This window comes from Monodelphis domestica, chromosome 2 (genome assembly GCF_027887165.1).
Source record: "Monodelphis domestica isolate mMonDom1 chromosome 2, mMonDom1.pri, whole genome shotgun sequence".
Lineage (NCBI taxonomy): Eukaryota > Metazoa > Chordata > Mammalia > Didelphimorphia > Didelphidae > Monodelphis > Monodelphis domestica.
Window position 1 is genome coordinate 412,749,967 of NC_077228.1, and position 23,738 is coordinate 412,773,704.

General features: G+C 36.0%; 1 protein-coding gene across 2 annotated transcripts in view; it reads right to left on the reverse strand.

Moving 5' to 3' along the window:
- Positions 1-655: 655 nt before the first annotated feature.
- The window catches only part of IFNGR1 (interferon gamma receptor 1), a 34,365-nt gene continuing 11,282 nt past the window's right edge, over positions 656-23,738 (reverse strand). For both annotated transcript variants that reach the window (XM_007484619.3, XM_056818871.1), the window contains exons 2-8: positions 16,960-17,074; positions 15,839-16,005; positions 11,306-11,481; positions 10,126-10,149; positions 7,209-7,395; positions 5,702-5,838; positions 656-1,859 (exon numbers count right to left, since the gene is read on the reverse strand). In XM_007484619.3, the coding sequence (XP_007484681.2) occupies positions 1,281-1,859; positions 5,702-5,838; positions 7,209-7,395; positions 10,126-10,149; positions 11,306-11,481; positions 15,839-16,005; positions 16,960-17,074 (1,385 nt within the window). In that variant the 3' untranslated portion in view covers positions 656-1,280. The remainder of the gene's footprint in view (positions 1,860-5,701; positions 5,839-7,208; positions 7,396-10,125; positions 10,150-11,305; positions 11,482-15,838; positions 16,006-16,959; positions 17,075-23,738) is intronic.

The window sequence follows — 23,738 nt, forward strand, 5'->3', positions numbered from 1 at the left end:
GCATCTACTTTTTAGAAAGAGCCATCATTGTAGGACAAAACTTTTTCAGGGACAAAAATGATTTGCCTTATGAGTTGAGTGTCTGTGATCTCTCTCCTGGAAGAGGCCAAGGCTTTGTGAATCACTTGAGTTCAGGGCCTCTGAGTTGAAGTGGCACTGAAATCAAATGGGTGTCCACACTAATGTGGTAAACTCCTGAGAGTGGAGATCACTAGGCTGCCTAAGGAGGAGTCAATAAACTCAGTCAGAAAAAAAAGCAACTGGTCAAAGTTTATTGCTTATTAGCAATGGGATCAAGCCTAAGAATTGCCACTGTAGTTCTAGCCTGGTTGAGATAAAAAGACCCAAGTTTCTCCCCACCACCTAAAATTATGAATTGTGGTTGAAATTTTGGTTCCAAGCACACAGTATAATTTACAAATCTTAACACTGATTTAAAAAACATTATTTTTAATTAGGTACACCTGAATATGCACATAATAACATGCTATTGTTTTTTTAAAAACAGGATCCAAAATGTCTTGGTTAGATTTGTACTATTTTGGTTACTTTTGATTTTCTTTAGTCTCACATAACACTGATAACTAATCTAAATCCTTTACTCCTCAAGGAGTATATGGGAAAGATAGAAAGGAAAAAACTAAGACACCTCAAATTGTGAAAAACACTTGGCTTATTAGCTTTAATGATTTTCTATTTCATACTTTTAGTAGTATTCAGAACTGGAGCTCCAGCAAGGATCTATTTATTTACAGTTGTCTCCCCACTTAATCCATGGTTCCAGTTACCCACAGTCAAAATCTGTGTTTTTTGTTTTTTTTTTTGTGGTAGGGTAGGAGTTCTGGGCACACCTAGCCGAGGCGCAGGACCAAAGAAAAAGAGCACACATATATAAAAGTCAGCAAGTATTTGCATATATCTATGCTTTCAGTTACCCAATGCAGATGCAAGAATCATAACGTAAATGGACATGAACTGTATTAAACATTGTTAACTATCTCATTTCATTCAACACATGTTCTGCATGTAAGATCATAATAGTATTACATAAAAAGGCCATAAAATATAGCAATTCCAAACCCATTTTATAGAGGAGGAAATAGGGGTCCTAAAGAATGAAAAAGCTATTCAATGTTATACAGAATGGAGTTTTGAACTTCTGACTCAAAATCTAGACTCAGCATCACTGACCTTGAATATGCTACCTGCTTTAAGCAAAACCCAAACAGTCATCTTTTAGGAGCTGCAAAATTTCAAGTTTTCTTTGTTTAAGCTGAATGCTATGAAATTTCCACGGATGGTTCAGGACCTGGTCGATAACCAATCAAAGTGTCTTTGTCATTGGTGTCTGTAAGTATATCTACTAGAACATGAGGTTTATCATAGCCAAAAGATGAAACCTTCCTTATAGTGATGTTGTCTTGTATGTCCACCTGTGTTTCAGAGTCATTTTGTGGAGACTCTGGGTGAGACATGGAATTGCAAGATTCTACATGTCTATTCTCAGAATCATCTCCAAGAAGGCAAGAGTTTGAAATGAGACTGCCAGATTCAGTTTGGCTACTGTTAGGATGAAAATAGTTTTCTTTTATCATTGTACTCTGATGACTATCAGAGATCATTTCAGTAATATTTTCTTCAACAGTCATTTCTTCTGTTTTGCTTGATATTTCTTGGAAGTGGTCTTTTTCTCCACTGTCTCCAGAATTAATACTACTCACTGGGGTCAAATGAGCAATGCTTTTTTCCTCACTTTCTGGGACTGTCAAGTTTGATGTTTCAACAATAGAAATATACTTCGTTTCAGGTTTCACCTCTAAAATGTTTCGTGAATTCAAATTTCTTACCACAGAGACCACCTAAAGGGGGAAAAAATAGATGTTAGATGGAAACAAATTTAAGCCTCCTGTTCACAAATTATATAAATAAAATCAAGCCAAATCCTAGGCAATTTGCTACTTTAAAATGAACTATGAGTGAAATAAGAGTGAACAGTTTACTTTTGGTATTCAGAATCATACTTTCTACCATCAAGTACTCAAAAGATCATGTGTCCTACAATCTAGCCATATACTTGTTTCACAGAGCAGAGATCTAGAAGGGAACCTTAAGATCTAGACAATCTAGGATCAGGTCTTAATGATCTAGATCTGTCCTTGTTTAGTCACTTACTCCTAAGGTGACCCTTGGGCAGTTTCATACCATTATAATTGGGCTCAATATCCCTTTAATGCAGATATACCTAGACTCAGTCTCTATCTACCAAACTCACTCCATCTCTTCTTTCCCAGTTTTTGTGATGACCAATCACAGACTATCTCAGAAAAAGCTACTCCCCTTTACTTTTTTCTCATCTCTATTCTTCTCAGACTTATTCTTTTCATGTTCCACCCAAACCATACTAGTCCCCTTTTACAGTATCCTCTTACAGTTCTGTAGTTAAACTTCCTTTCATTTATTTTTTTAAAGATTTGTAATATATATTAACATATACAAATAAAATATGTGGAACTATAAACTTCTATAATGTACCCTTAAAACATGAACATAATTTTAAACCCTTACCTTCTGTTCTAATAATAATGATTCTTAAGACAGAAGGGGAAGAGATAAATGACTTGTCCAGGTTCACACAGTTAGAAAGTGTTGAGGCTAGATCTTAAACCCAGGTCCTCTTGACTTTCGGTCTGGTACTCTATACATTGTGCCACATAGCTGCCCTTACATATTAAAATTTAATAAAAGTTACAAGACTGTCTGGCTTATCTGTCTCTTCTGTAGAGTATTTTTAGATATTTTATTGATGCTTTTTCCTTCCTTTTTTTGAAGGAATTATAATAATAGTTATCTATAAATATTCTTTCTGAAAACAAAAGTTTTCTCTTCAAACAAATCCATATATTCATTTCTGAAAATTTATCTTTAGTCGCTCACTTCTAGCAGGAGGTGGGAATACACTTCATAATCAGCCTTTTGAGGCTAGCTCAATACAATGATCAACTCAAGTCTTTCAGAGATTTCATTTACAGAGTACTGAAGTTATATATTATTCTCCTAATAATGATCATACTGATCATTTCATTTTACATTAGTTCATAAATCTCCACAAGTTTCTCTGAATCTGTTCTTTCCATCATTTCTTATAACAAAGTTATATTCCATTAAATATGTGTACTAGAATTTATACATCACTTACCAATTGATAAATACCAACTTTATTTACAAATCTTTGCCACAACAAAAAGTACTAAAATGATAGGAGTATTTCTTTACAAGAATCCTTTCCCTCCTGTTGTAGACCAGGACCAACTCAGAGCAATCTACTGATTCAATCTTAAGAGTTAGAATGCAACAACATATTGCTAGAACATAAATGCAATAAGAACAACTTAGAATGATGTGATAAAATACAAAACTGTGGATTGAAATAACTTTTGCAATTTCATATTCCAAGAAGTCAAAAAATGCATTCATTGTATTCCCTTAATGATAAACTGTGTCCATCCATCCTGATAATTAGCTGATATGAAAGCTGACGCTACTATAGTTTAAACTATTTCTGTTAATGCTGCAGAATGTTGCCTAAAAGCAGTATATAAAGAACACATTTACTCTATGCTTAGAGTAGATGTTTCTACACTTACCTAGCCATTTAAATAAGTACCTTTTTGCTTTATTTTGGACTCCTGTTTACTAATTGACCCCGTCCTCAGGAATTCACTGAGATTATCAAGTAATCACTCATTAGGGCCAACTTCAAATTTTATTGCACCACCATGATGAAAAGAGATACACTTCCCCCCCCCCGAGTTTAAAAGTATACTCACTCAGATAAAACACTACCTCTTCCTTCCTTTGTATTCACTATGCTAATAGGCTATGACAGACTGAGAAAAGCCTTCACACAAGGTAGTCAGAACCTGTTAAAACCTACAATTGCCTGTTGGCTAGGATGGACAGTAACAAAGTCAAATTGCTTCCCCATCCCTTTAAATTACCTCAATCTACCTAAAACAGGTGTTGTTCCTACCTATCTGCTTTCTGACCTCACTGTGGAATATGCCTTGTGGTGGGTATTGCTGGGCTGGAGTTTATGGTTCTAAACTGATTTCTATAATGGTTGGAGTGATTTACAACTCAACCAACTGCATATTCTTCCCCTTCATTTAAACTTCTTCATCTGGGGATTTTTCATCTTCTCAATCTCTCAAGAGACCTAGCCTTTTCCCAGATTACCTTCCATCTCTATTCCAAAAGGACAGGTTGTGGGAATAAGTAGGGATATTATTTGTTCCACACTGAAACTTCCAGACTGTATCTTTGCTACTCTTGTCAACCTTTTTTCCTCTGAGGTTCACATTATACAGTTCTTGTAGCAGTTTTATAGTGGCCTCAAGTCATTCTTGCTCCTTTTACAAGTTCAATACCTGACTTGGCCTGTATCTCTACTTCCAACATCTGCCCTTGCACCAAGGGACTTCAATATACATTCTGATGCCCCCTCAAATACTCTTATAAACTCCCAATTTCTCAATCTACTCAGTACTCATGATCTATTCCTCCATTTCTTTCTCTCCATGCTCTTAGCTAAAGGTCTCTCTTATACTTTGTTAAGAAAGATCTCATTTGTTAGGCATTCTATCTTCTCTCCTGTCCCACAAAATCCTTTGACCTCATCCATCATTCTCTCTTCCTTCCCTACCCTCTTGCAACTAGTTCTCTTCCCTGACATCTCTAGGATACAAGATGAATTCCTGTTTGATATTTAAAATTCTTTACCATCTTTCTCTAACCTACTTTCCTAGTCTTATAATACAACATGCTATCTTCATTCCACAGTTCAATCAAAATGGCCTTCACTTCCTATCTGTTTCTTGGAATCTTTTGTTTTCTTCCTTCAGGAGAACCTTTTATGTGAAACTTTTTTGTAGGTAATTTTGCACTCTTCCCATATGACCACCTATCTTCTTTTTTTCTTGATGACATCTTTTAATCAATTTTCTTTTGTGTTCATACCCATCATGCTCCTCTTCCCTGCTATGAGTTATGACACATTTTCAGTTATTTGGAAACTATAGTGTTCAATGACTCACAACTATATATAATCAGTGTAGAAGAATAGAATTAAAGGCAAACCATTCCTTCAAGGAGAAGTTTGAAGGTCATTATTTAGAGCAACAACAAAAAAGATTGCAAATGTTCTTCCTTTCCAATTTTGAATATAGGTAGTCCTGATTTTAAGGTCAGTCCTTTACTGTTGACATCACACTGCCATGCATACATAAACAAATATAATGAATATAAGTAACTCTCTCCTAGACTAAAAATTGCAAAATCATTGCCAATTTGCACTGTAGAAGGAATTTTCAATTATCTGTAATTACCCACACCAATGAAGTTATAGGTCCAGAAAAAAGAATGGCATTAATATGCTGCATTACAGTGATGACCTTAGAGAATACTGAGGGTTACGAGCATGTTAAATGATATTAACTGTGCCTACTCTCTAGTTTTCTGTCTTTCACCATTTGTTTACTGTCATTGTGCTTACTCCTCACAGATCTCTTCCGATCTTTTGGGGAGGGACTGAGATCCATTTCAGGAGGGGTAACACAACCACAAGGAAAGTGATGAATAAAATTATTAAAACTTCAAGTTTAAAATACATTAGAGTTAATGGAAAAATATTTAAATAAATTACCAATGACTTGGGCAATATGAAGGTCTCTCTCTGAAACACCTTTCTCTTTCTGACCTGGCAAATTATGACAGGTACTACTAATAAGCATACAACAGAGGTAAGACTTAGAGAAATAATTAGGATGAGCACAGAAGTATCTAAAAAAAGAGAAAAGAAACAAGATTAACATGAACATAGAACACTGGTACAACAATGTGAATAACTTATGAGTTGTTTAAAATTATTTCTTAATATAGAAACATTCAGAACCTAATAGGAATAGTTGGATGAAGCTACCCTTGAATAGTGAAGAAAAACAGAGCTGTAAATTGAGAGTACAGGATTATGATTCCTGTCTTTATGTGTGCATGGGCAAAACAGTTCCCCACTCTGGATCACAAAGCTAGGAAGTATCTCAGGCCTGATTTAAACCTAAGTTCTCTCTCTCTCTCTCTGTTTTATTTAGAATATTTTTCCATGGTTATGTGATTCACAATTCCTACTTCCCCCGATCGCTCTCTCCTCCCCCTCCCAAAGCCAACAAGCAGTTCTCCTGGGTTATATATGTATCATTGTTCAAAACATATTTCTGTTATTAATATTTGCAGTAGAGTGATCTCTTAACATCAAAACCCTAATCACATCCCTATTGTACCATGTGATAGAACATATATTTTCCTAATGCATTTCTGGTTCCACAGTTCTTTCTCTGAATGTGGCCAACATTCTTTCTCCTAAATTCCTCTGGATTGTCCTGGGTCATTGCATTGCTGCTGGCAGAAAAGTCCATTACATTCAATTGTGCCATAATGTATCGGTCTCTGTATACATTTTTCTTCTGGTTTTGTTCCTTTTGCTCTGCATCAATTCCTGGAGCTCATTCCAGTTCACATGGAATTTCTCAATTTCCTTATTCCTTTCAGCACATAATTATTCCATCACCATAAGATACCACAATTTGTTCAGCCATTCCCCAATCCTCTGTATGTGTTTTAAAATGAGGTCAAAGTGGAATTGTTTGTTGGCTTCAGGAGGGGGAGGAAGAAGGAGGGAAGGGAAAAAATATGAATCATGTTAACTATGAAAAAAATTCTAAATTAATTAATTAAAAAATGAAAAAAAAAGAAATCAAAAGTAAGCTCTGTATTTTATAGAGACTTTAAAAAGAAAACAATCTCATTACTAATAAAAATGATCCTAAATTTGATATACATAAAAATTTCAGGAAGAAAAAATTTTAGTAGAAAACTTCAAGCCTTCAGTTCAGCCCTTTGACCTGAATAAATCTTCTATTTCTTTTTTGAATATTCCAGTTAAACCAGGTTTTACTATATTTTATGGTCTGAGAGACATTTTTTTTGGTATTTTTGATTTTTGCACAAGATAAAATTACTCAACTGTTAAAACATCTCAAAGTGGAGGCTGCCTAAATTTCAAATTAGATCACATTTTTGAAAACTTTTTATAGCTGTTAGTCACAATACTTAGGCTTATTGGTAGGATTAAAGGAGAGTTAACAAAACATTACCTTTTTCTTTCCCAGATGGAGTTTTAATACACAGTTCTTCTGATTTCTCAAATTTAAATGACCAAATTGAGTATTGTGAAAATCCTTCAGCAGAAACACAATACTCTGAATTAAATGAAGCTCCTTGTATAATTAATTGACATTGCGTCTCATTGCAAGACAGATGATCATTTTCTTCCTCAATGATCTGTATAAGTTATTAAAATGAATAAAATATTAAACATTTTAAAATAATTTTCATTTCAGTCTAGAGACATTCATAAAATAGCATAATCATTTAAATAATTATTAAATCTGTAGATGTCCAAACTGGAAGGGACCAACAACAAATTAGATAAAGAGGATTCAATATAGAAAGGAAAGAATTATGTGATAATTTAGGAGTTTGTGAAGGCACAAAAGCTATTTTTGTAGGGCTCTTAGAAGTAAGAACGATTTTTACATTTTCCAATACCACAAAACTTCAGAAATCTTAGAAAACATCTAATCAATATTTTATCATTAACAACTATCATGAGTCTAGTCATATAATCAGTTCTGAATCTATTTCATTGTTTTCTTATTTAGACAGTGTTTTGAGTCATATGATCTAAAACTTAACTAAAATCTTTGTATACTATCTATAGAATATCTTATCTATTTATACAATAACTTAAAAAAAAAAAGCTTGGTTTGATATTAATCAATCAATCCTTATGTGCCAGGTAATGGGCATAGAAGTACAAAGAATGAATTAGTTTCTTCTTAGTGGAACTTATATTTTAATTGGAGCCACAACATATACAGACAGTTCTCACTTTACTTAAGTGGATTATTTCATAGACTTTTATGTAAAGTGATTTTTACCTAATATGCACAGACATGTGGAAGAGAGGGAAGGAAGAAGGGGCTCTAATCTCATGGAGGGAAGGGGAGAACACATGGTTCAAGGACATATGGGGGCAGAAGACAGAGAAGTGATAGTAGGGGGAATAATATAGAGAGGCTGGTGGCACGGCCAGAACCAGAAGAAAAATGGGGTGGAGGGGCAGACACATGGGGACCAGACCTGGACACAGAGAAGGGCCAGGGACAGACATATAGTACTTGAGCTTGACCAACAGAAGAGAGACAACAAGCAGCATAAAGGTCTCAGAGTAATCAAGCCAAGCTCCAAATAGGATTGAGCAACCATTCCTCTGCTTTTAGTTGGGAGCAATTTAAGGTTGTTTTTTAATGTTGCTGGTAGTGCAAGGCTATACAATACCAAGCTGTAAGGCATAAGCAGAGAAAGAGTATGGTACTATTCAGTAAAGTCAAATTATATGCTTTTTTTGAAATATAGATGTCTTTCAGAAATCTTCATGTAAAGTCAAATTTGTGTTGTACAAATTAAATGAGATCTGTGTATATATACATGTATACCTAACACAAGAATAAATATATACAAAATAATTACATACATGATAGTTTGGGAGGTAGGAGGTTATAGATGGTTGTGGGGTTAGATGAATAAATGTTTTAAGTGGGATATGGTGCTTGAGCTTCATCGTAACAGAAAATTAGGACTCATGAACTAAAGATAACACAGAAATACATTCCAGACATATGGAATAGTCAATAAAAAGCAAAGAGAGGGGAGACAGTATTGTGTATGATGATGAGAAACCACCTAGTTTGAATGACAGAGTTTGGGGAGGAGAAAAATGTACAATGACACTAGAAAAACAGACTGGGGCTTGAATGAAGAGAGCTATAAAAATATGCAGAAATTTATATTTTATATTAAAGTTAAAAAGGAATCATTGGATTTGATTGAGTAGGGGAATGGCACAGTCAAATTTTACTTAAGGAAAGTACTTTGGCAGCAGAGTATACCAGAGAGGTGAGAGATGGAGGCAGGTAGGACAATTTGCTGCAATAATCTAGGCTTCGCAAAGTAACAAAGGTCTGAACTATCCAAATGGTAACATGGTACTAAAGCTCAGCCAAGAAATCGGGGCAATAGAGTTCTATTGGCCATCTGCATAGGGATGATGATTTAAACCCATGAAAGCTGAGGAGGTTTCCAAGAGAGAACATAAAGGGAGAAGAGAAAAACTTAAGATGGAATAAGAGGGTACTAAACGTTAGGGATATCTGATATGGATAATGAGTCAGCAAAAGAGACTGAGGAACAAACAGGCAGAAAGGAGAGTATTTAGGAGGTCAACCGTGCCTATTGCAGCAAATAGGACTGAGGAAAGATCAAAAGATCATTAAATTTGGCAATTAGTAAACTTCGGAGAGAACAGTTTCAGTTGAAATGATGAGTTTGGAAGTCAGATTTCAAAGGATTAGGGCATGAGAGGGGAATAAATGGAGACATTAACTATAGAGCACTTGGCTATGGACAGTTTGGCTGAGATAAGAGAGGAAATAGGATCATCACAGGATGAAAATTTGAGAGGATGTGGGGTCCAGTAAAGGTCTTTTAAGGATGGGGAAAAGACATGGACAAAGTTTGAAGACAGTAGAAAAGAAACTCATAGAGAAATTGAAGATTCAAAAGTGAATGGGGCATGACAGAGGATGCAATCTTCTGGAGAAGTCAGGGAGGGAAAGTGGATCACATATACATATAGAGTAGTGAACTTTAGCAAAGAAAAAAGGGTCATTTCTTTCCCAAACGCAAGGAAAAGAGTGGGTAATAACTTTATGTGGTTTTGAGATGAAAAGAATAGGAAGAGCCCAAAACAAAATTCAAATTTCTCAGTGAACAGCAAGGTCTTTAGCTCAAAAAAACAGGAATGAGGGAAGTACAGGAAGCTTGAGGATAGTATAAAAGGTTTAAACTCTTCTTGATGAAGCCGCTCTGGTCCTTTGTAATCATCACTTCCTTTTCTGGATTACCAATTATTTAATAATTTCCCCAGGAATTAAGGTCATGCTTACTGACCTGTATATATTCCGGAGAAGCTTCCTAAAAAAAAAAAAAAGATATTTATTTTTCTTTCATTGTGGAAGACCATCCAATTTCCATGATTTTTCAGTTATTATTAATAGTGTCTCAGTTATTACTAAACTGCCAGTTCTTTTAGTACTTGAAGGCATAATTAATCTGGACCAAGTCCCTTGAATTTGTTAAGGGCAACAAGGTGCTCTCTTACTATTTTAGGTGTCAACTGTCTGACAGCCATTGCTTTCAGGCATTTCCAATGCAAAAGCTGTTGTCTTTGGCAATGAAATAAATCACTTCTGCCTTCTCCTCGTAGTCCACCTCATGTACCTCAAATACAATGATTTCCTTTGACAGTGATGATGAAAATAAACAATTAGAGAAAATTTGAAAAATGTATTCTATTTTTAACAAATTTGTTCTTTACATGTACTTATTATCCTCCTGCCAGGTATCTTAATAAGTGCTCTTGGGATGATGGCTCATTGGTGCTCATCAACTATGTTGTAGTAAGGGTTCTTTTGAAATATGGGTTGTACTAGATGGCCTGATGTCCCTTCTAGATCTCAAATTCTGTGTTTTGGGTCTTATGCCAAACATTAATACTTGTTTTTGTGTGTAATGTATTCTATGTTTTATAAAGCCATGCCACTAAATTTTCTATCATTAACGGTCTTAGGAACACAGATTTAAAAGCTGGAGGGATTTTAGAGTTATCTAGTTTAACTCTTATTTTTGCATAAAGCTCAGAAAAGTCAGGTTATGTATCCAAGGTTACACATCCTCTTCAATTATTTCACAAATGATTTTATGTTTTAAGGCAGGATTGTCCTTGGCTGCCATTTCTCTGCCTGGCAAGGTGCACCAACACTTGCTGATGAAGACAGAGTCTGGTCTTCCTTCTTGTAGCAACTGTTTCACATTAAACTTTTATAAGAAATGGCAATAAGGTCACAATATTATTTGTGTACACCCAGCTATTAGAGTGAAGTAAATATTTTACTGAACTTTAGTAGTTTAAGCTGATTTGATTAAACTTAACCTCACCTAAACAATATTAATATTTTCTTTACTTATTTCTCTGCCTTTATGTACAGATATTCAGAACTTTTGTTATTCTACTGATAACCAACTTATATTATAGTCAGAATATTTCTAATTTGAAAAATGCTGAACATACCATACTTCCATTTATCTTCCAATACACCTTGTATGAGAACATGCTGCATTCATCCTCATAATAATCATACACAACTCCTTTCTCTTTACCTTCAACAATTATTAGAGGATGGCTTATATCAATGATAAGTTGGTGATCTTTCATTTGAACCTTCAGTTTAGGTGGTCCAATTTTTCCTGAAATAAACAGCAATATTATTTTAGGCACATGAGCTTAATAAAATAATATAAATATTTGTTAAATGTCTACTCTGTATCAAGCCCTGGAGGATACAAATAACAAAGAAAGCCCTTGTCCTCAAGGAACTTAAAAAAACTCATAGGGGAAGACAACAGAAAAGACAAAAGGAAACTGGAAGGCAGGGGGTTAATATTGCAGGAATAGGTTCCCTGGGGTTGAAACCAAATAGCCCAGCAAAAGGCAAGCAGCGAGTTAGGTGTTAAGTCCAGGTCCTAGCCCTCCATATAGGAAAACTTTAGGAGAAATATAGTCTTTGCCTAAGTAAAGTAATACTTAGTTCATTATGGTAGGATTTTTTAAAAAATCATTCTATAAGCTATTCAGAAAAGACTTTATTAACTTTCCTTTGTAATCTAACATTCAGCAAAATTCGCTCAGGAAATTCCTTATGCAATTTAATTCCATCTTATTCTCAGTGGAGAAAATTTGACAGCGAGTCTTAACATCTCTAAAATGATGAGCTGGTAAGCTGACCCTTCTTACCTTTGTATATGGATTTACAAACCTAGTCTCCTGAGAGTGTTGCACTAGAAATTTTAGGAATCCTTGACCAATTTAAAAACAAATGCATAATTCTAGCACTGGAAGAAACTCAAATGTCATCCAGAACTCATACCTGAATAGGAATTCCCTCTGTAATAACCCTGACAGTTAGTAGTTATAAAGCCTCTGCTTGAAGACCTTCAAGAGAAGATAAAGAAGTCCTTATTCTCCTACAGTAGTTCATTCTATTTTGGATACTTCTGATTGTTCTTTTCCAGTGAGCTAAACTAGATTAGCTGCAAATTTTATCTATTGCTCCTATCTCTGTTCTCTGAAGTAAAGCAGAATAAGTATAATTTCTAGTCCATGAGAATACAAGCTCTTTGAAGTCAGGAACTGGTTCAGCTTTTGTTTATATCCATAGTGCTTGGCATATAATAAGTCTTTAATAAATGTTCATTAATAGACTGGCTTCACTGGAATGCTCCAAGTCTTTACAAAACACTTTGATTATGTTAATCTAACAACAATAATGAGATCTCTAATGCCAGAGACATATGTAAATACTAGCTACTATTATTAATCATATTTATAATATCATTTCTACAATATTATGTTTAATAATAGCTAGCATTCACATAGCAATATCCACTACATACCAGGCACTAGGCTAAGTGACTTATAAATGATATCTCACTGATCTTCAAAACAAGCATGAGAGACAAGTGCTATTGTTATTTTACAGCCAAGGAAACTGAGGCAAATTGAGTTTATGTAACTTGCCAAAGGTCACACTGCTAGTAAGTGTCTGAGGTTATATTTGAATTCAAGTCTTCCTGATTCCAGGCTGAGCACTTTATCAACTGTTTCACCTACTGTGATAGAGGCTTGCCTCTATCACACTACCTGCCTACTAATACAGAACTTCTTGTTCACTCAGGCCTGATCTTCATGGTTCCATTTGAGGTCTTCTTGGTAAAGATATTGGAGTGGCTTGTTATTTCCTTCTCCAGATCATTTTACATATGAAGAAAACTGAGACCAAAAGCATTTGAACTCAGGAAGGTGAATTTTCCTGACTCCAGACTTTATCAGAATTAAGTATAGGATTGATTCATGATTCCATTTTTCATTTTTGCTAATATCAAAAGGCTGTTTGTCTTATCACATTCTTTACTAGCTGTCCAATGTCATAATTTAGTTGGAAAGAATCACATATTTAAAACCTTTATTTTGCATGCAAGGGATTTAAAGCCAAGAGAGGTTACGAGATCACATAAGTAGTAGAAAGCATAATGAAAAATTTCTCTGCCAGTAACATCCTTTCTAGTCAAAGAACTTCTGGTATATTGTCAAATTATCTACCTAGAAATTACTGAAGTTCCTTTCTGTTATAGGTATATTCTACTAACTATTGTTTTTTGAGCAAAATATTCTCAAAGGTACTTTTGAAGGTCTCTTTCCTAAATCCAATTAAAGGACACCAAATCGGAATATTAAGGAATATTAAATATTAAAGTTGGATAGAATGACAAATCTGAATTACAGGGTATTTTCCCCAAGGAGAATAACTTCATAAATTCTAAACACATCATATGTTTAAGTACAAATAAAAACTAAATGGGTACAATGCATAATAGGCCTGAATATATATTAAGTTATGTTTCAAAGAGAAAAATCTTCTTGAACTTAGCATAGAACTCATTTAACATTTTTTTCTCTTTTGGATAAACCCGGTAACTCCAAGAATAGCAGCCCCAACAACCCGCTAACAACCAATCTTGTTCCCAGCTTGATTCTCAGTCACTACCCTGAAGAGCAAACTCCACAGAGAAAGGGACTACTCTCCCCATTAATTGCTGAACAACTGCCACCAATGGGCAGACTAGCCATTCTAGCTGAAGCAGTATGGTATCATGAAAGATAGGAGATGACATAAACCAGACAGATCAAGATCTCCACCTCTTTCTCTCCTCATACCCCAGAAGATTGACAGGATCCAGAGTCCAAGCGCCCCACTAATTGTAATGAACCTAAGACCAGTATTACTTCCAACAATATCTGTAGAGAAGAAGCTCATCATTCCTACCACCACCACCATCATCATTATCATCATCCAACAACCAAATATCACTAAGACAAGTAAGCCTCAAAGCCCCAGGAACAGCAGTGCAACATCAACCCCTACGGCTCTTCTGATTCCTAGATCCAACATTCTTGCTATTTTGCCATGTTTCTGAAGGCTTATTTTTAAGTGTTCTCTTCTTTAGTGACAGCAAAGAATCCAGGGAAACAATACATTTAAGGATTCAATTTATCAATTGTCTCTGTGGGTACTGTAGCTTCTGCCTTTTGCAAATAGTCATAGATACTGAAGGACAAGAAAATAAAGCTCTCACTTAGCATTGTCAAATAGTTCAGAATCAGAAACAGATATGGAGGCAGTTGGGTAGCAAAGTGAATAGAGCACCAGGCCTGGAGTTAAGAGGACCTGGGTTCAAATCTGACCTCAGATACTTTCCGTGTGACCCTGGACAAGTCACTTAATCTTTGAATCAATAAAAAGAAATGGCAGAAAACAATATATATCTAATTTACTGATCATCATGCAATATATATGTATATACATATACACACACGTATCTTTTAAAAAGCTTTTGAAAAAGAATGAAATGTCAGATCAAAGAACAAATCATATTGTAGTATATAAATGTGCTGGAGTACTATTTTGCTATAAGAAATGAGGAAATAATTTCAAAAGACATGGAAAGATTTATATGAACTGAAGCAGAGTGAAGTGAGGAGAGTTAGAAGAATTTATATCATCCAATCAATAGAAAAATGAACAATTTTGAGGACTTTTATAAATGTATAAAGAAAGAAATGAACAGAACAAGGAGAATTTATAACTGTAAAAATAAACCTCTTTGAAGGCTATAAGGCCTTTGAAAAAATGACCCCATCAAATTCTAGGGAACCAATAATGAAACAAGCTAAACCTTACAGAGGGGGGATAAGACTTACGATGCAGAATGAGACATATATATTTTTGTGGAAAGCCATTAAGAGGATTTGTTTTGTTTGAACATGCATACCGTCAACCCTCAACTTTCATGGAGGTAACATTTCTAGAAAATGTTGCAAAAGTAAAAAATTGTGAATCTCCTCACTTGGGACCCAGTTCTTTAGCTCCCACTATAGGGACCTGTACTTCTGACTGGTGAGAGTTCTTCATAACTAGTGCTGACCCAGAACAACAATGCTGCTTTCTGCTATTGCTATTTCACACCATCATGTGTGCAATCCTTTTCCCTACTGCTTTTCAAACTTACTTCAGAACAGTAATCAAAAATCAACCCCAAACCTTTAAAGGACAAGTCCTATGGCTCTACTCATTATCCCTTTTCAAAATACCCCTCTCCTGACCACTACTTCTCTTTGTCTTAATGTCTCTTATGAAGGGGTAATTCTTAGAATAGCAGAGGCTTCTTTCTACTTGATATTTGAATACTCATCATATGGCACACAAGTCCTTAATACTTTTTTATTCATTCAAAAACATAAAAAGACATTTAAAAATCAGGAAGCAAGGTGGCTCAGCAGACACAACATGAGACCTGGAGTTGGAAGGACCTGGCTTCAAATTTGGCCTCAGACACTTTAGCTGTATAACCCTGGGCAAGTCACTTAACCCAACTGCCTAGCCCTTACTGCTCTTCTGCCTTGGAACTGATATTCAGGATCAATTCTATGACATAAGGTAAGGGTTAAAATTTTTTTTCTATTAGGAGATTTTATGTTCACACTCACCCTGTTTACACATTTTAAAAACTGAAGAATCAGCAAAAGGAGATTCTTTTTGTCCAATGGTAGCTTTAACTCTGGCCCAATAAGAAAGATCTGGGCTTTTAACATGGTCAAATATGGTACAAAATTTTTGAGAAATATTGGTGCAGACTTCAATCCATTTCCCTTCCCTGATAAAGAAAAAAAAGGCAACTTGTTACAGTCATCACATAAATATACCCAAATAGTAGACAGCATTAAATGAGATAACCCAAATAGGGAGGAGTGTAGAAGTACTAAAAATTTAATTTCATTAAAAATAATGAAAGCCTTAAGATAGCATCTATCCAAAGACATAGGTATAAGCACTTCTAATACCTATACAGAGTATAGGAATATTTTCCATAATACCATTAACTAGTTCCATGAAAACAACCATATCCAAAACAATACAGATGGAAAACAGTGAGTACTATAGGAACAATGCTATAAATAGTGAATCGGTTTTGAATAATGGCTTCTGAGGAGTGGGGAAAGGGTTAGAGGAAGGCCTAGAACTATACACTGATTGAGAGGCTGCATTAAGAGAGGTTGTTGATAGCCTAGGCCTGTAATGGCAAAACTTTTAGAGACTGAGTGCCCAAACTGCATCCTCATGCTATATGTGAGCTCCCCACCTTACCCCAGACAGGGGAGGGAGGAACTGCTCCCACTGGGCTTCTGGGCAGAGGGGCAGGTCATGTGAGAAATGCCCTCAGGTGTGTGGAGAGGGGGAGGGGAGAAGTCTCCTCCAGCACACATGTCATAGGTTCGCCAACACGGGCCTATACAATCCTGGGAAGAACACAGGGAAAGAACAGCATAGGAGCTTCTTCTAAGAAATTACCTATAAGTAATACTCACCGGTATCTACTCAAGAGCCTTAGAATTGTTTAACAGAGGGATGAAATTTCTGGCCCAAGTAGGACTCTGGTGCCAGATTAAAGTATAAAATGGAAAAATATTTAACAAAATAAAAATACAACATAAATAAGGTTAATTTGTGATTTTCTATGTCAATATGAAGTTAGCCAGAGATCCTTTTGTGTTTGAGACTAAGGGAAAAAAGAAAAAGAAAACAAACTTAGCAAAACAATAACACTTACTCATAATTCTTTAACTCCACTGTGAAATTAGGAGGCTGAGACATTACTGGGTAATTCCAAGATACTTGAGGATTCAAATTGTAGGATTTTATTTCAACATTAGTTGGTGCAGGCACTGTAAGAAATTCAGTTATTTTAAATAAAAATGTTAAGAAATGAATTTTAGCAACATAAACAGTAGAAAGGAATACAGAAATTTTTATATTTTGAGCTTTAACTTGTATAAAATAAATTCTCATTTATAGTAAATCTCAGGTCATTATGGAATTATTAATTCAATATGATTTATAATTATGAACTTAATGACAATTTGAACTAGTTAAATTCAAGTCACACATCAATAAAATGTTTTTAGTAAATTAAACAATGCTTTCATGAAACCAAGAGAAGCATGAGATGTTAGAGGTCATCTAGCTTTCCTTTTACAGATGAGGAAATAGAGACCTAGCCCCAAATATTTACAGTATGTTGCTAGAAAGTAGTTCATATGAAAATGACACAGACCATAAAGCTCAAAAAGGGTCAATACTATGCCATTGCAACTATAAGTAATGTATAGAAGCATAGAGTCTAAAAATGAGAAGGCTGATGGTCTCACTGTCACCTTCTTTGGCTGGATCACATAGGGAACAATGTGATTAGTTCTGGGGAACTGCATTTTAGAAGGGACACTGATAAAATAGAATTTATCTACCTAGATAAGTGACCAGGACAATCTATTAAATTTATCAGGATAATGAAGGAAATCAAAACTATATCATAGGATAATTAGTTCAAGAAATTACAAGGTAAACATCCCTAGATAACTTAAGGGGAATATGGTTTTCACTTTCAAATATTTGAAAGCTTGAGAGGACTGACATTCTTTGGCTAAGGAAAGGAAAACTGAGACTCAAACTTTTGTATTTCTGCCCATTGAGACTGAGAAACCATCCTTTAGATGGGAGGGAGGGGGAGCAGCAGTTGGAGCAGCAGAAGAGACTTGTGGGAGAAAAGGGGGGAAAAAGAGGTCTTTGCCCTCTGAACTCTGGAGAGTGAGGAGCTAGGGCCAAAGTTTGAGATCCCAACCTGTGGGGACAAAACCTTGTCTTCATTTCCTTTGCCCTGAAGAGAGAAGCCTGATTTCTTTAGATGATCAATACAAGAAAGCAAAAGAACAATTGCTGCTGAAAGGGGCTGATCCCTTGAACTTCACAGGGTCACCCCAAAGACCCTTCCCATACTTTGACTTTCCCAAGAAGGACACTTGATATCTGTTTAGTTTAGTATAGTAATAATGATTAGAGAAGGAGAAAAAGAAGCTGAGGCCGAGGGAGGACAAAGACAACCTGTAAGGTCTTCTATTCCCACAACCCCCCTCCCCTTTTATTACTTGAACTATTAAACAACTTTATATTGAAGAAACAAGCAGTCAGATTCACATCATAGAAGAAAAAAGAAAGAGAAGGTGATGGGCCAGGTAGCCATTTAGCTTTGGCTGATAACAAAGCCAACAGGAACTGTCAGCCTGCTGGACTAGTGGGACTTCTGGGGTTAGAAATACCAGCCAAGCCTTGAGTGAAGTAAACTCCATTATTCCCCAGAAGCCTACTCCTTGAGACACAGCTCCTGTTCATCCTTGCCTTAATATCAGCTCAGGGTTACCTCTCTCTTGGGTTTGAAGGGTGAGGAAAAGAGAATTTCACAGATCATCTCTCAGCCCTTTATCTCACCAGCCCTCCCTATTCCCTCTGTCCCTTCACCTCCATTCCCTGTTACAATCCATCCATATTCTCTTTTTCCAAATCCTCATGGCTGTAATATTGTGAGGTTGCTCTAAATGATTCCTAAGATTCTTTCCACTTTTGATGATTTTGATTCCAGTTTTTATCTTGATATCATCACAAATATGAATTTGTATGGGAATATTTCACTTGTACATGGAAGACTAGTTTTCTTGTAAGATCTGAAGATGGATAAGCTCTGACCTTTTTTGCACACCTCTATCTGTAAATCCACACTCCACCTAGGTTTTGGGATGGTGGGAAAATGGATGGAGGTCATAAGTCTTGGCTCTTAGTTCTAATCATGTTCATCTATTACTTAGTTTTGTGACCTTATATGTCACTTACTATGATTTTATGGTCTTTGGTCCTTGAAGTCCCCATACACTCAATTAAAAAGCAAATACTCTCACTAGTTTTAGCTCTGTCCTATCCAGCTCCTCTGGCTATCTTTCTAATAGCACCTACTGATTCCATTCCATATATCTTCTTTGTTCCTCAAATTTCTGTCATTTTTGTTAATAATCTACATGTGTTATGCAGGTTAAGGCAGAGATATGAACCATTTCTTTTTGTGGGCTTAATTTGTCTATGCTGGTCTAAAGATGAGTGAAAGAAGTTTAATAAACAACTTTTAAAAAATGTTATTAAATGCTGAATTTAAGGCAGACACTCTGACAAGTGCTGGGGATAAAAAAAGACTCTCTGCCCTCAATAAACTTAATTCTAGTAAGAGAAGAAAACATATCTGGGGGAATGGTGGCCTGGGAGATTGAAGTGGTGGCAAAAGGGTAATTAATTGACATGTCCTTTCCAGAAGCAATGGTAAGCATTGGTCCATTGTTCCCAGAGCAAGAAATCAAAGGGATGGAGCATGTCAGGAAGGAAGAGAAGCATGGTCAGTTGGCTAGCTCTAGTGTACTCTGATCAATGTGCATTACTCCAAAGCAGGGGATGGGAGGGTATAGCTTTAATCCCACAGTTCAGCATGTAATGAAGATGGCAGGGAAAACTGGGAGACTGTGTGAAGAGGAAGGTGTTAGAGCTGGTTAGATATAAATGTCACTCAAAAGTATATTTTAAGCCACTGAATATAAGTATATAAATTCTAAATACACTACAGCAATTAAATGGGGTATTTAAAAAAATTAAAATAATGAAATGGAAAAGAGACCAATTTTCTCAGAAGAGCACATTAAGCATCTATCAACCACAAAGGTTTATGGTGACTAACAACATTCAGGGTGTGAAGGAAAAAGTGGCTGCTGCGGTTTATCTGTAAATTCTTTTTTTTTTAAAGGGAAGGCACACATTTCAATGATCAGAAGAGTAAGTTATGTGTAACTAACAATTCTGATTCAAGTCAATCATAATCTAGCATACGGTTCCTAACATAACTCTAGCATACGGTTTTCTCTTTATACACTATTCAAAGATAACATGTTTGTTGGACTCTAAGCTGACTTGTCTCCTCCCCTTCCCAACCCTAATTCCCTTCCACCCAACTAATTCTTTGCCAGGTTACTAGAGTTATTTAGAGCATTGAAATGTGTCCCCTCCCTTAAGAAAAAAATTGCAACCCTTTGCAAATTTGTGGTTGATAGATGAGGCTTGTAATGGAGGGGAGTAGGACAAAAGAACCCTTGGGGGAAATTGGAATGTAGGAATGACAGCTGGAAACTGAACAAGGACTTCTGGGAAATTCTCCTGAGGAGCAAGGTCTTGGGTGCTGAGACACAGAAGGGAGTGGAAGGAGGAAGCACTTCTCTGGGTCATTTCAAGACACCTGTGGAGATTTCTGTCACTGACAGAAATCCTAACATTGAGGATTCTTGATCAAAACATCAGGTTCCTATCAAGAAACCTAATTTCTTCAAAGACTTTCATTCCATGAACTATTGAGATACTAGATTCAAATCGGTGAACAGTACTCTCCCCTTTTCCCACCTCTCCCCTGGCTATGAGAAAACCTTGTACTTCAGTAATTAGTTTTATTTAGAAAGAGATTTAGGGAGACCCAGAACCCTCTAACCTTGACCCTTTGCCCTAATCAACAACTAAATCTAACAAGCAGTCAGATGGGGAATTCAATCTTGTTTGTTTATATCTAGAGAGTAATAAGCCCACTGGAAGACTCCATCTTGTTGCCAGTTTTCAAGAAGACCCGAGGGGAGGCTTGTGAGTGCCCCAAAGCAGCACATATCCAGATTGAGGTCCCTCAGATCTCTCCTTATAGAGAAGGCAAGTCTTCACTGAGGGGAGATCTCCATTTTTTCACCCTCAAGTAATTCAGGGACTCCAGAAGGGAGTAGTGAGGGAAGCCATTTTCACCAACCTTTTCCTCACTGCCTTCAACCCTCATTTCTCCATGTAAGGAGAGTCTCCCCTCTCCCCCCCAAAAAATTACAGCCTTAACCTGGGTCATTTCAAGCCAGCAATACTTCTGCAACTAGGTGCCTGAAGGAAGATTTCAACCTGGGTCTTTCAGGACAGAAATGAGGCATAGAATCAACCTCCACTGGTTACTGCACAGGGGGAAAGGGTCTGATGTATTCTATGATTGAAAATCTGTTACCCTAAAAAAGAACTACATATCCCAAGAGCCCACTGACTTCCTGTCATTACATACTTCCTGTAGACAAGAGGATAAAGGGTGGGGGCTTTGGAGGCTTGCTCTCTCTGATGCAGAATCAGAATTGATAGTGGTGAATGGGATTGACTAAAAAATGGCTAACCAGCCATGGGCACATGGTTTTTATTTTATATCTTTATTCCATGATTTCTAATGATCCTTAATAAATCTCTTAAAATATAATATTCTTACTGAGATTTAATTTTAACTTTTACATTGATGGCAACCACTAGTCAGAGAAGAACATCTTAAATTTTTAAGATAGCCTAGATAAAATTTTTTTAAGCCACATTTCTCCTGCCAAGGCTTTTTGCCCACCCCAACCACCCTCGAACACTCCAACTCTAAACTGCTTCTCTCCTTCAACTGCTTGAGTCCTTCATTCCTCCTTTTTTCTTCCTCGCTGCTGACTCTGGCATTGCTGATACTTCTTCCTCCTGATCTTCTGGATCAGGATCACTCACCCAGCCCCAGCCCCTGGCCTCCAGAAATCCTCTTCCTGATCTCTAGCTCCAATCCTAAGTTGGCCTCCACCCAGACCCTGACCACTGTTGCTGCCTCTACTGGGCTGATTGCTGCAACCAAGAAGCTAGAAGTCCTTGGAGTTGCTCCTCAGGGCAGATGGTAAAAAAACAAAAAACAAAAACAAAACAAAAAAAACAGGTGTCTTTTTTCTTAGGCAATGACTAACCTCCTAACTCCTTCTAGGGAAACTACCATTTTACCTCAGGGGGGACGGAGAGAAGGAAGAGACTCTTCCAAACAGGAAATTGATTACAATCATGGCGTATTCTATGAAAGAGCACTGCATTACCTATTTCAAACAATTTCCAGCTTTAGGATGTTTTTTCTTTCTACCACTGATCCTTTCAATTATCTTGCTTGAGATTCAAGGGAGAAATCCATCCCACTACAACCCTTTGTCATTTGGGCCTTCCCAGTTTGAGATTCCTAAAACCCATGTTCTCCCTCACTATGGGAGATATCACAGTGCTGACAACAGGGATCTGAATTTTAGAAAAAAGGAACTTTAAAGGGTCTGGAGGTGAAATTTTAAGCTTTTTCAGACTCTTTTTTTTTTTAATGAAAGTCTCTGTATCTTATTGTATTTTGCTGTTGTAAGTTCATCATATATTAAATGTATTCAATATTGTTCTGTTACACTGAATCATTTTAATCTGTGTTTTAATATTAGATATAGTGTTACCTTCCCCTTATGACTACTGAACAAACTATTGTAAAAAACTGTAAAATCCCATAAACAGCCTTCCCTCCAACCCCCATTTTGCATTTGTTAATTGTGACATTGATGATGGATGGAGTCAACCTGGCTAACAACCTTTAGAGAATTTAATAAGCTACGAATTTAATTGTAATGTTAAGGGGTCTTCAGAAATAATTTTAATTAGCTAGTGGTTTCTGAATGGATGAGACTTTTTATATTTATATTTTAAAGAATGTTGTAATAAAGGTAGAGAAACAAAGAAATGTTCCTACCAAGGTATTTCTATGAAGCAGAAAGCCAAAAAGAGCTCCTGCAAAATTCTTCAGTTTAATTTACTTCCACCAGAACAATCTATTATTTCTTGATGATGTTCTAGATCCAAAAAGGTTTTACTTTGTTTAAAAATATACTTGCCAATATTGAAAGATTTGCTACATCTGTAAAAATTGTGACAAGTATCCATCAGTTCATAGGGTTTTTTTGGGGGGGGGTCATACAGCAACTTATATGAAATATGATAGCGGGTTTGTTTGCTATTGTCATTAAATGGGCTATTATAATTTTGGGGATTTTGATACTTTTTGAATGTGCATAACATGTTGCACTATTGTTCTTTATAAAAAACTGTTACTTTGTGAAAATCATTTGCTTGTACTCACACTAGATCATGGCCAGGTTTGAAGAGGAAATGGATCTCATTTTTGGTGAGAAACCTTTGTCTTCTACATTTCCTTAGGTGTCAAGTGTCAATGATTGTAAGCTATATATTTTTGGTTTTTAAAACTCTTTTGTTATTGTTTTTGCTTGCATGTACAATATACTATTTAAGTTTTATTTTTTCTCTCCATTTTGTATTTGAAGCACATCACCAGCATTGAGAAGATTTTCTTTAACTCTTTTGATTTTTCAGTAATGTAAGTTTAAAATATATTCACTATAATGTCAATGCATGCCCCAAAAGCTTGAGACTATAAAAATGATGCCACTGATTGTTTAAAAAAGAATTATGGGACTTTGCTTAATGATTCTGTCTCATTCCAGGACAAGAGAATACAAAAAGAGCCATTGCACAGTGCCAAAGAAGCACAAAGCTAAACTGCATAGTGCCTATCGAGCACAAGGTCAAAGAGACCAACAAATCCCAATGGGATTCATGAAA